General features: G+C 36.1%; 1 protein-coding gene across 2 annotated transcripts; it reads left to right on the top strand.

Annotated features, from left to right (window-relative positions):
* Window positions 1–2116: 2116 nt before the first annotated feature.
* Window positions 2117–10656, top strand: LOC104110296 (probable protein phosphatase 2C 66). Of its 2 annotated transcripts, none has more exons than XM_009619760.4 (5): window positions 2117–2977; window positions 3661–4038; window positions 9319–9436; window positions 9519–9742; window positions 9902–10656. In XM_009619760.4, exons 1-5 carry the CDS (start codon window positions 2690–2692, stop codon window positions 10454–10456), a joined length of 1563 nt encoding a protein of 520 aa, XP_009618055.1. In that variant the 5' UTR covers window positions 2117–2689; the 3' UTR covers window positions 10457–10656. The 2 variants fall into 2 exon arrangements, with proteins under 2 accessions (XP_009618055.1, XP_070037657.1); XM_070181556.1 differs by having other exon boundaries at window positions 2840–2977; window positions 3629–4038.
* Window positions 10657–12584: the final 1928 nt, after the last annotated feature.

Below are 12584 nucleotides of genomic sequence, written 5' to 3'. Positions count from 1 at the left end.
TGCTTCCAACTGACATAATTAACTGCCTCACTTTGCGGCCATTATGCAGTCTGCAGAGTGATTCTGCGGTCGTATAACGGATCGCAGAAATGCACTTTTTCGCCAAAAAATTTTCTTTACTTTCCGGTGCATTGTTCAACCCAAAAAGTCCGAGTCACGACAAGCTGTAAAAGCAATTCGGCATCACGAAACATTATTTTCTTTTGCAAATTTTTACGGGGCTTTATACTTAAGTACTTCGAAATTTTTCGGGGTGTTACAGTATTTATATTTAGGGTTATTATGGGGCCGCCTTGAGCTCTCCTATTTCGGCTAGGAGAAGTTGAGTCGCGTGCTAGGGTTGGTGCACCGCGCGACCCCTAGCACGCTCCCAACTATTTTTTTCTTCATTGTTCTTTCGCGTGCCAGGTCCAGTGCCAATCTCCATACTACACTATTTTTTTTGTTCATTCTCTAGGCCATTTCATGCCTACTTTCATGCAATGCACCAATTATGGCACGCTCCCAGCTCTTACCTCTCAACTTCTTTTTACATCATATCATCCGATTTTCACCAACTTTCATCCAGACTCATTCCTACACACAATAAACATGTAATGAGCATATTTTATATTTATAAACATATAATATCCCACAATTCACATACAAAATGATATGAAGCTATACCCAAAATCATGTATTTTTCATCATTTATCAAATTACTACTCAAAATCAAATCCTAGTATTTAAATACCAAGACATAAGCTTCGAAACTATATTCCAGCCTGCTTACTAGTTCCTACTAGTCTACAAGTGGTATTTAAAATATAAATAACTCCTGAAGTCACCTACCATATTATATTACTATCCTTCGTTTGTTTCGGGGCTTCTAAAGATTTGGGAACGGCACACGTGTTAGAAAGGCTTCACCTTCATTTTCCAAGAGGATCAAGACCGATAATGACTATATTGTATTTTAAAAATGAAATTTGTCCAAGGTCATGATGGTAGATCGTAGATGCTTCTAATGGAGTAATTAATTGGATGTCCCACTATGTTGGCTTCAATATTGGTCCCCTCACCCCCAACCCCCCCCCCCCCCCACCCAAAGTTTCACCTTCCCTTTACTATCTTTAGCTAGTTGATTGAGATTGCATTAAAATCTTACCACTCATTTGTTGCGATCATGCTATACAAATAATTGTCATGTCAAATAAGTGGATAGACTAACAATATTATGGTTAACATTTAGATAAATCCCTACATAAAAAGGAAGAATCAACTCAAATATAATTAAAAGTAAAACTCTAGCTACAAAATTGTTATTTTGTGGTTTGAATTATTTCCTTATATTTTTAAGAAATTCATAATACCTATAGGTTTTGAAAAACTCGTTGTCCTGAAAACCTATAGTCCTTATCAAATTGGGAAACATTTCTCCTATAGGGATTGTAGTTGGGGATTTTATAGATTGTATTGTGCTTTTCTTCTCATTGATAGTGGAAAACTCTCCCTGCTTCTGCCCTAAGGATTAGGCTTAGCCGAACCTCGTTAAATCCTTATGTTGATTTTTTCTCTCTATTTACTTTGTGTGTAATTGTGTACTAGTTAACCCACGATCTTCTGCGACAAAAATAAATATAGAAATTAACGTTATACTCGAAGATATCTGAAAGTCAACGAATACATAGCATGCTTCCGATATGTGAAACTACTACTAGTATTATAGTCAAACTCCGCTTTGGTTATGTCTTTTAAGACAAAGTACACAAAAAAATTAAAGTAACGAATATAGATTACAATTTTTTAGGAGGAGAAAAGAATAAATTTGTGTCCTTTTCTTGACTTTTTCATGGTCAATGACTATCTAAAGTTTAGTTCTGAGAATTACATAGAGGTGGTTTTAGATTTTTGAATTTTATAAGCTTGGAAACCCGCTAACTATGGGAATTGAAGCTACTAAATCCAACCGAATCGTACTTTACCTTGTACATCGGCGGCCAAAAATGTTGTATGGCTAATAAGGTGGGAGCGGCTAATCTAAGTTTTACAAAGTATAGGAGGTAAAAGCGTCACGTGAAAGAAGGTTCCGACAATTTGTCGAAGCAAGTGGGAGGATTTGGTAATTTGACCTTATTGGCCAGAAAGGAAATGGCGTGGCCGCGTGGGACTTGGGGAGAGCCGACGGACAACAGTCAAATTGCAGTGTGCATTCAATTCAATTCAAACACAGTGTACCCGTCACCGCACACCACCTACGTTAATTAATTAATTGCACTAATTCACAGTACTACAAAATAGAATTATAACAAATAGTAACTCATAAACTCCACATCTACTCATCCTCCCTCACCTGATTATTACTACAATCTATTATAAGTATTTCTTATCTGGATTCTTCTGTTACTTTCTGCAATCTTTTTCTCATCACTAGGGTTTTGAGGTTCAATTTTCACCAAAACATGATTAAAAGCTTCCTTGGATCCATCTATTTCAGTATCTTCTAATTAATCGGTTTTTTTTAGCACTCAATTCTTCTAAATTACTTTATTTGTTAGTAAATTTTCATTTTTATTTGTGAATCGGAGGAATCTACGGCAGCAAGCAACTTTATAATTGTTTGAGCAGTAAAGTACTGAACCTCAGGTGGATCGTTTAAGTGTTTGATCAATTGCTCCAGAGAGAAAGAATCACAAAAATTTGAACGGGAATGGGGATTTGCTATTCCTCAAGTAAAAGCAAGAGCAGTGATGGGTTATGGGACAATAAGAGTGAAAGCGGAAAGACTGATTCCAAGTTGAGAAAGAGCAGCTACAGTGGCGATTTCGGCACATTTTTAAGCAAGTTAAGTGGCGGGGTTGGTGGAGGAGGAGGTGCAGACCGGGCGCTGCATCATATTCCTGGACGGCTTTTAGCAAATGGCGCAACCTCAGTTGCTTGCTTGCATACTCAGCAAGGAAAGAAAGGAACCAATCAGGATGCCATGATCGTTTGGGAGGTCCTCACTTCTCTCTTTCTCTTCCTTTGCGTTTTTGTGTGTGTGTAAGAGAGAGAGGGAGAGCGTGTTTTTTTTTTTTTTTTTTTCCTGTTTTGTCTTTGCATTGAATGTCTCTCTGTCTGAAGTAACCAATTCCTCAATCACTTTGGGCATATGAGAGTTTAGAAATCTAAAAAAGTGAACCTTTTAATTTATCTACACATAGTCAGTTCCATGGCCAGATAAATGGGGAGGGTTGGGGTAGGTTGATGGCCAGTGCAAGTTTAATTATGGTGAATCATCTTAATATTGAATGCATTAAATGAATTTTATTATGCACAGTCATATGTATGATCCTCTCATCCATCAATTATGGTAGCTGTCTAAGCAAAACGACTTATCTATTGCTCTTTAGGAAGAAAATGACTTATCTGTTGTTGATCTAATACAAAATGGAATCTTGCTCCTTCAGTTCTATTCTAGCAGACCTTTTCCCTAAGTTTTCTGGTGATTTAGCTGTTGTCTGCGAGACTTCTTTCATCTAATTAACTATGTCATTTTTTGCATAAAAAGTTTTGATTGTTGGAAAGTGTAGTTAGTGTATGTTGCATTTTGATTAAATACATAACTTGTCAAACGAAGAATTAATTTGTTCTAATCTATTTGGGTCAGTTTATGACTTGGTTGGAATGTTTCTACAATAGAATTTTTGTTCGCGAAGTGCTACAACCTTTTGTGGAGTATTTGATGGACATGGTCCGTATGGCCATATGGTGGCAAGGAAAGTTCGAGATACCCTTCCACTTCTGCTGCATTCAGAGTGGGAGGTTAAGTCCGTTGGAGATCAACGTAATGCTTCTGAGAATGGAAATGCTAATAGAGGTTCACATCTTGATGATGTCTTGGATGATGATTTGATTGAAGCTGTGGAAGCTGAGAGCAACGAAAAGTTCCCAGAAATACATCTTCCCCTTAAGAGGTCACTATTAAAAGCTTTCAGATCAATGGATAAGGAACTCAAGTTACATCCGTCAATTGATTGTTTCTGTAGTGGGTCAACTGCTGTTTCCTTGGTAATGCAGGTAATACTTATACTAGTGCTTTTCTGTTAGCTATAACTTCTTCTGGAAAAATGGGTCTATGTTTCATTACTTATCCAGAAATAAACTTTACCATTATTATCAACGTCTAAGTTTTTGCTTATTTGCTTGTGCCAAAAGAAGAAAATCATTGTTATTTGTGGTAGGATCTTTTGTATTCTGTAGTAAGCCAAAGTTTGCTATATGGAGTGTTTCAAGTCAAAATATTTTGATTCCTGTGTAAACTCTACACAATTTTTTTTTTTTGTTGGTTAAATGGAGAATTTTATTCAACCAAGTATAATTATTTACAAGCACACCTGCTCATTGGACTCTAGAGACAGGATCAGACAAAAATAATACCAGTTTCAAGCTCTACAACTGCTCACCTTCTAGGAAGGGCATCAGTTGTAGAGGCAAGGATCCTCTGGTAGCTATTAGCCTGGATAACCTATTAGTCTATCTAGATCACTCTGCCATTTGGAGTATCTACACAGCTTTAAGTATGCCGATAAGGACTATTGGCATAGTTGCTGGCAAAAATACTCTAGAATAATGCTCTCCTTAATCAGCACTCTTAAATTGTTCTCCTACATGCTTTTAGTCTTTGGGTCGCTTTGTCACTTTGTGGGCCACCTGTACCTTCTTGTTCATTGTTAGCACTACTTTGGAGAGTAGCTCATCAATTCGCATGGCCACTTTGTTGTGCATAATGTGGTTCTACTGGAATGGATGAAGTTAAGAAAGAAAAGTGCCAAGTTTGGGCTAACAAGGCTATATGACTGTCCACTAAAATGAAAAATTTATCAATATTTAAAGAAAAAATTGTTGAAATTTTCAGCGATGATGATGTGCTCTGTTAGTCTCTCATCTGAAACATTTGCACCTTAGACCCTCAAAACCTCAGTTTATTGTACAGTTTCCGACAATCACAACTTGGACGGTGTCATTCTGCAGTTTCGTCAATCCTCTTCCTGCCAACCCCACAAACCCAAAAAAGGACCTTGGTAGACGAGCTCCAAACAATAGATAGTTCCATAAATGAACTCATATGAAGTACTGTCGTAAAACATAAGTACTCCAACTTTCTGTTCGCAAGGTGCTACCTTCCTGTAACATCCACCTTCTCCTTGTTCCCACGAGACACGTAGTGATGATCCTCCAGAATCAAGATTCAGCCTACCCTTGGCCACCCCTTTAATCTGTTAAGTGTAAGGTTAGAACTATAAGCGTTTGTTTGGAAAGTCATGTGTAATTACCTGGCTGTATAATTACACACCCTGGTAATTACATAGTATGGTAATTATAATGACCTGTTTGTTTGCCGGAACGTAATTACAGTGTAAATCTCACTGTCATGTTTGGTTGGACAAGTATGATTATATTGTTAAATAAACTTGTTTTCAGATTAACCTATTGAAATATATTAAATATATATATTAAATAATTATGAATTGATAAATAATATCTTAAAAGTATCAAGTATCTTTCAAATAAATAATATTATTACTTAAATTAATTAATAAAAATTGCAATAACGATTTAATTTTTTTACTAACTACTTAATGTGTGGTAAATACACACACACACACACACACACACACACACATATATATATATATATATATATATATATATATATCGTCCCGTGAGTTCTTGCAATTATAGAACGACTTTCCATACATCTACAGTAGAAAAAATGGACGAAAGAGAGCAGTAAACTTACCTTATTTGTTGAATAACTCAGCTCCTATCTTGGTTCTTCAAACTCAAGGTTTTTCCTCCAACTAGAACTTGAAAAGGAGAGAAATTCAATTAGGGTTTGTGTGTAATTTTTGGGAGGATGTTTGCAGGGGTTTAGGTCTGGTTATTGTGCACACTTAGTGTATTATATGAACGAAATAGGCCTTTAAAAGGTCTCTTTGGACGACCCGAACTGGCCCTTTTTCGGACTCTCATTTAAACAAGTAGGTGACACACCTACTTGACCTAGCAGCTTGCGCAGTCTCGCAAAAACGCATATATCTCTCTACTCTGATGTCGTATTGACAAACGGTTTAATGCGTTAGAAAATATACTCATAGATCTTCATTTGGATGGGTGGAACACCTCGTAACTCTAAGTATATTGGAAGAAAATCATAGTTACATTTGACCCAAATTTCAGTAAAACTTATGAACGTAACTTGTGATGACTTTCATCGACTTTTGTTCCACAACTCGCTTGACTTCAAAACATAGCACATGACTGTCATACGACTAACATAACTCATAACATAACCTCCTTATCATGTTAAGCACCCTAGTCTCACCCCAAAAGTACATGTTATAACATTCCCAACTTGTCGACTTTCGACGAAACATTATTTTCTTCAATATATATATATATATATATATAATGTGCTAGATATTATTTATAATCAGGTATTTAAACTATATATTTAAATTATTCAAGTATCAAATAATTATAAATTAGTAACTAATACTATCATTTTTTATCGGTATCTTGACTATCTTTCAAATAAATAATATCTTAACTTAAAATAATTAATAAAAGTTTCAATTATGAATTTAAAATTTTTACCAACTCATATGAGTAAATATGAAATTTATGATTTGTTACACTTTTTAAAACAAAAAGATAAATATGAGTTTAAAAAGTTTTTTTTCTTAATAATTGTGCTAATGAATAGAAAACAAAGCTAGTAAAATACGAATTTGTATTTAACAACTAGAAAAAAACAAAGAAAATAGAAAAGAAAGAAGCAAAATATGAGAAGTTGCAAAATTATATGAAAGCATATCATGAGGAACATTTTTACGGTTAAAAATGAGAATAAGAAAAATGAAAAAAAAAATATTATAAAAAGAATAGTACTTAATATACTTCGAAAAAGAAAAACTTAAAAACATAAAGAAGTTATATTACCTTGTAATCATACAGTGTAATTATCACCAATTCTCATTTGAAAAAAAAAACACCTAAAAAAACTAAAAATGTTACATTACCTTGTAATCACACAGTGTAATTACCACAAATTCTCATCTTCCCTTTGAGAAGTAGAGTGTAACTACACCCTCTCAATTACATCCCATTCCACATTGACCAGGTAATTACTTGGCCAGACAAACGTGTCAAACTGTGTAATTACACCCAAATCCAATTCCTAGGTGGCTTTCCAAACAGGCTCTAAGTGTATTTGTTGGAACACTATATTGCCCTTTATTTGTAGATGGAAGAACTTCACTTGCCGAATTATGAGCTTAAAACAGGAAAATTCCATCCTGTGTATTCCATTAAATGAACACACATGCAATTTTCCTGTGGTACTAGACTACTAGTATTTTGTGGTGCTCAAAATTCTGTACTTCATTTTTAATGTCCTTGTTTGATGCTTTGTTCAGTGCAGGCCTAAAATAGGTTGGCAAAACCCACCTAACCCTCTTTTCCCATAATTTCTTCTTACCTTCCCTGTCTCACGGTCTTTTGCATCTCCATCATCCTTCATTGGTTTTTCTGTTTTCTCTTTTCGTACTTCTATTCTCTGCCTCTCCATTCTTTAGCTCCTAAAACTACTGCAAGAGGCTCCTCAAACCATGAAGCATCACCTTCCTCCACTTCTTTTTTGTTACCTCACATGGAAATTGTTGTTAATGTCCAATTGTTTCTTATATAAAAAGAGCAATGATAGATTGTTCATCCATAGCTCTCATAGGGGTATCTTGACTGTGAGTAGGAGCAGAGACAAGAAGAGACAATACAATTAGGGGTAGAGAGGTAAGGACGGTGACATGGATAAGCAGACACGTGAAAAGGATGAATAGAGGTGCCATTGATCCGTAGTGAATCATAGGTACTTTATTCCAATTAAACACTTGTAAAATTTTGATATGGGTAGGTATGTTGGTTTTGTTTGCAATTGATTTGAATAATGGTATAATTTTAAGTTGTTAAGCTATTTTTACAGCGAGGTTGATTTTCCTAACCTTTCAAAGAAATCAGGTACTTATGAATGGTGGGTATGCAGTAATTATAGAAGCAAATTAGTGGACTATTTCTAAATTCCCAGTCATTGCCTATTAACTATTCATTGTCCTTGTTTTTGAAGGCGTTGAGTCCCATATCAACAATGAAGGGACGGGTGGTCTCTTTATATGGACTTGGGTAATCCTCACCTCATGAGCTAGCTTTTGGGGTTGAGTTAGGTCCAGTGTCCATTTCTTTAACATTGTATCAGAGCAGGATCTATCCCAAGTTTCTGATATTGGGCTCCCATAATTGTCCACGCTCTAGATATCCAGTCCTGGGCGTGAGAAGGGGTATTGAGTCCCACATCGACAATGAAGGGGATGAGTGGTCTCGTTATATGGACTTAGGCAATCCTCATCTCATGAGCTAGCTTGTGGAGTTGAGTTTCGCTCAATGTCCATTTCTTTAACAGAAGGATTTTCACATTTTGATGTCCTTGACTGTACTACTACATGGGTTACATCAAACATGAAAATATGATACAGTTGTTTATTTACTGTTTCTACCTATCCATTCAAATATCAGCAATAAACTTTTGTTACATACCTAGGTAGATGGAGACCTTGACAAAATGTTCTCTACTGACTGCTCTCTCTTTCAACTGGATGTTCTGTCTACAATATTTGTCTTCTTCCTATAGTTAAACTGAATTTAGCAAGATATCTTCTTACTCTAAATTCTCATCATATTGGTATACCGTCTAAAAGTGGCATGCACCTATAAGATGACCGCACAATAAGTTGTGTCTGACCTGGCTCCTTATTTTGTCGGTCATCCAAAGTACATTAGCTATTGCCGAAATCATGTTTTGGGACCAATATTTTGAAAATTCATACATCTATGCTGTAATTTGTTCATGTTCAGTTGGGGTTGTTTAAAAATATTATTGTGAACTTCGAAATACAGTTGCATACCTCACATGCTGTTAGAATTAGACAAGTCTCTCTTTCCTTTTATGACTTCTTCAATGGTTTAATTCCTGATACATTGAGAAATTTGCATTTGTGAGGCTTTCTCGATCAACGTCTCTGTTGTTAGGTGCATGCCAACTCTTTTGACCGGTCATGTGGATTTTGATTGATGAATACTGCTTGCTTGACTTGTTATGATGGTTAAACATACTAGTTTTAGAAAATTATTAAGCTTGAGTGGGAGGGTTGCACATGATTCTGCCATATATTTGGTTGCTAGCTCTTTTTAACTGCTTAAGCGTCTCAAAAGCATTTTACCTGATCTTTCTGTGATTTCTTCCAGGGCCAGGACATAATAGTTGGTAATGTTGGTGACTCAAGAGCAGTATTGGCAACTAGAGATAAAGACAACTATTTAATGGCCGTACAGTTGACAGTGGATTTGAAGCCTAATCTTCCAAGTCTCTCTCTCTCTCTCTCTCTCTCTCTCTCTCTCAGATTTTGTTTTTCAATTGTTTGAATTAGAAGTTTTTTGTCTTGTAGGAGAAGCTGCTAGGATACAGAAATGCAAAGGCAGAGTTTTCGCATTGCAAGATGAGCCAGAGGTTGCACGTGTCTGGTTGCCAAACAGTGACTCTCCTGGTTTGGCAATGGCCAGAGCATTTGGTGATTTTTGTCTCAAGGATTTTGGTTTAATCTCTGTCCCTGATGTGTATTACCACCGCATCACTGATAGGGATGAGTTTGTTGTTCTAGCAACCGATGGGGTACTTTTTCACCTAACATTATTTCCTTGCCAAAAAAGAAAATCCTATTTCGTCTTGCGGGAACACACACTAAATTTCACTTTATGACTTTCCTTTTTCAGTTTCCATTTGTTAACACTATGACTGTCTCACGATGATAAATTTTCGTGCGATGTATAGGTATGGGATGTCCTTTCTAATAAGGAAGCTGTGGATATTGTTGCCTCAGCCCCAAGTCGCGCTACAGCTGCCCGAGCTCTTGTTGACTGCGCGACAAGAGCTTGGAGGCTGAAGTACCCCACATCAAAGAGTGATGACTGTGCTGTAGTATGCCTTTTCCTGGATGGTGTATCTGCACCTGATGTCATAGTGACAGAGACGCAATATGATTTGACAAAACCTCCTGACGTGCAAATGGAGACAATTGTTACAGATGGCAACGCTGAAAGTGCAGATATTATTGATACTGTTTCAGCCTCTCATATTGCTGTTCTTGAACATTCAGGTACTACAAAAGATTCCAGTGAGATAGTTCCTGTTGACGAGTCAGTGGAAGAACAGCTTGCTGATAAGGGTCTTGGCCAGTCTAAGAGAAGCCTAGCTGAGTGCCTTTCAACTGCACAAGATGAGGAATGGTCGGCCCTTGAGGGAGTTACAAGGGTTAATAGCCTTCTTAGTCTTCCTAGATTCTTGTCTGGTGACAAAAGGTCAGCCAGTTGGAGAAAATGGTTGTAAGACATCAAGGAATGGCGAATATAAGTGATTTGTATTTGCGTATATGATGCTGTTCTTCTCAAAGATTCTGTAAATCAAAACCTGATAGGAGCAGTAGTATAGCTTGCAGCTAAATAGCCAAATGGACTAGAAAATTGCCCAGAATGTAAAACAGCTTTGTGCATGATGATTATTCAAATTGGCAATGCTTTTTGGTAGGATATTTATCAATGATGATCACATCTGAATATGACGCCATTTAAGAGGGCTCAGAAAGAAATGACGTTATCTTGTGCATTTGGATTTTGCCAAACAGTGAAGATTTGTGTTTTAGCGTTAATGTAGTCTATTTTGAATTTGGAGTTACTTGTAATAAACTTGAATTTTGGTATGGTTCAACTCAAGGAAAGGTAGATTCATTGAGCTAAGTTCCATTGCTCACCTTCATAAATATATTTAGTCTATATCTCTTTCTATACCCAGTGGAATTCCTTTTGGTATGGGCCAAAATTGCTTTCGTCTCAAGTATTTAACTCACCAAGCCCAAATGTCAATGAATGGTTTAAACGTAAGAGAACCTATGAACTAATGACGCTTGTTTGTCGGCCTATGAATTACCAACATTCTCTTGTTACTGTTAGCGAGACTTGCCTAGTTTGAGAACATCTGTTCTTTCTATATCGGAGATCTCCTTTCTGAAATCAGCTGTTGATTTAGAAATTTAAGTTTCCAAATAGTAAACCCCTCGTGCCAAGAACATTTTGTATTCGATATATTTACATATTCTTATTGCTTAATTTCTTTTTGTAGTACATATAAGATAGAATATTGGACGGATATGCGCTTAAATGGAGTGATATTAACAGTAAGGATTGAGATTGAGATTGAGATAGCTAATACCAACTTTCTTGAGGTTGAGTCACAATTGTTGTTGTATATAGATGAGTGCTTCCTGAATTTTATCAATTTCTCACCTGAAAAACTAAGAAGAAGTGAGGGAATCGGAAGAAAAAGAATAGAACATAAAAGTCACGCAAGATACAGCAAGAGCACATCTACACTAATAACACAAGTACTAAGAAAATCTAATACTGTAGTAAAAACAGGAGTATTTAAGAGTCCCAAGAACACCAGAAAGATTCTCAATATGGCAAAAGGGTGGACTTTTAAGTGTGTCAAATCACCCAATTACATGTGAGGAAAGCAAAATCCAAGAATTGGCAGCTTTTTAATTCTTGCACTCCAACTAATAAAGGCAAACTACACTTGCCATTTTGCAGCGGGGGTGGGGTACATATTAAACAAAACCCAAAAATAATTACATCTTGTCTTGTTGAGGATAGGAATATATATGGTGGGAGTAAGGGAAGCAGTGGTAGTAGTACAATTTATTAAACAGCAAGAAACAGATAGGAGTGAATTTTCTATCTGTAGTGTTGTTCTTTTGGACTTTGAAATGGTATTTCGCTGTCAAATCGGTTCTACAGTCAGTTCAATAAAATTATTTTTGGCCGTTAGCTGCGGTTTGTATGAAGCTCAATTATGGAAGAAAACCGAAGATAAAATATATACTCCAGAATAGAGGAAACAATTATTACAAATACAGCAGTTCGCCCATCATATTGTTACCTGGAAGTGTGTTAGATAATGCTATATTTGTTCCCTAATCCTCATCGGTTGCCTAAGGGTTTCTAAAGGAATTTATAGTATAAAGAGTACCCGTTGGTAATCTGTTCGTCCCACAATAATTGATGGGTCAGATATTTTACCTTTTGATGTATTTAATTGGCATGTAATATACATATTTGTAAGCAAATGAAGTATAAATATAGAATAAAACACAATATTTATAGTTAAACATTTAAAATTATTTGAAAATTCCGGAAAAAAGATAATTCATCGACTCTCGCTAGGTAACAAAAAGTTTGATACAACTATAAACCCATTATAAATGTACGTAGAAGGTGTATTTAATAGTCGATGGCAACAAAGGGGGTCCTAAAAATAGTAGTAAGTTGATGAAGTTGAGAAAGAAAAAGGCATGAATAAATGGCTTGTTGTGCAAGATAGCAGAGAGGACGGCACCGACGTTACACGATACCTCTCTGATTTATCAAATCAGATTCAGAGTTTGCCCTAATTGGAACAA

This window comes from Nicotiana tomentosiformis, chromosome 7 (genome assembly GCF_000390325.3).
Source record: "Nicotiana tomentosiformis chromosome 7, ASM39032v3, whole genome shotgun sequence".
Taxonomy (NCBI): domain Eukaryota; kingdom Viridiplantae; phylum Streptophyta; class Magnoliopsida; order Solanales; family Solanaceae; genus Nicotiana; species Nicotiana tomentosiformis.
This window is presented reverse-complemented; position numbering and strand designations above follow the sequence as displayed.

What these genes read in the sequence shown, in the direction of transcription:
- LOC104110296 (XM_009619760.4), top strand. Translation starts at nt 2,690, where the DNA reads ATGGGGATTTGCTATTCCTCAAGTAAAAGCAAGAGCAGTGATGGGTTA. An exon ending in TTTGAAGCCTAATCTTCCAA is followed by an intron (nt 9,437 to 9,518) that starts GTCTCTCTCTCT and finishes TTTGTCTTGTAG; the next exon opens with GAGAAGCTGCTAGGATACAG. An exon ending in TTGTTCTAGCAACCGATGGG is followed by an intron (nt 9,743 to 9,901) that starts GTACTTTTTCAC and finishes TGCGATGTATAG; the next exon opens with GTATGGGATGTCCTTTCTAA.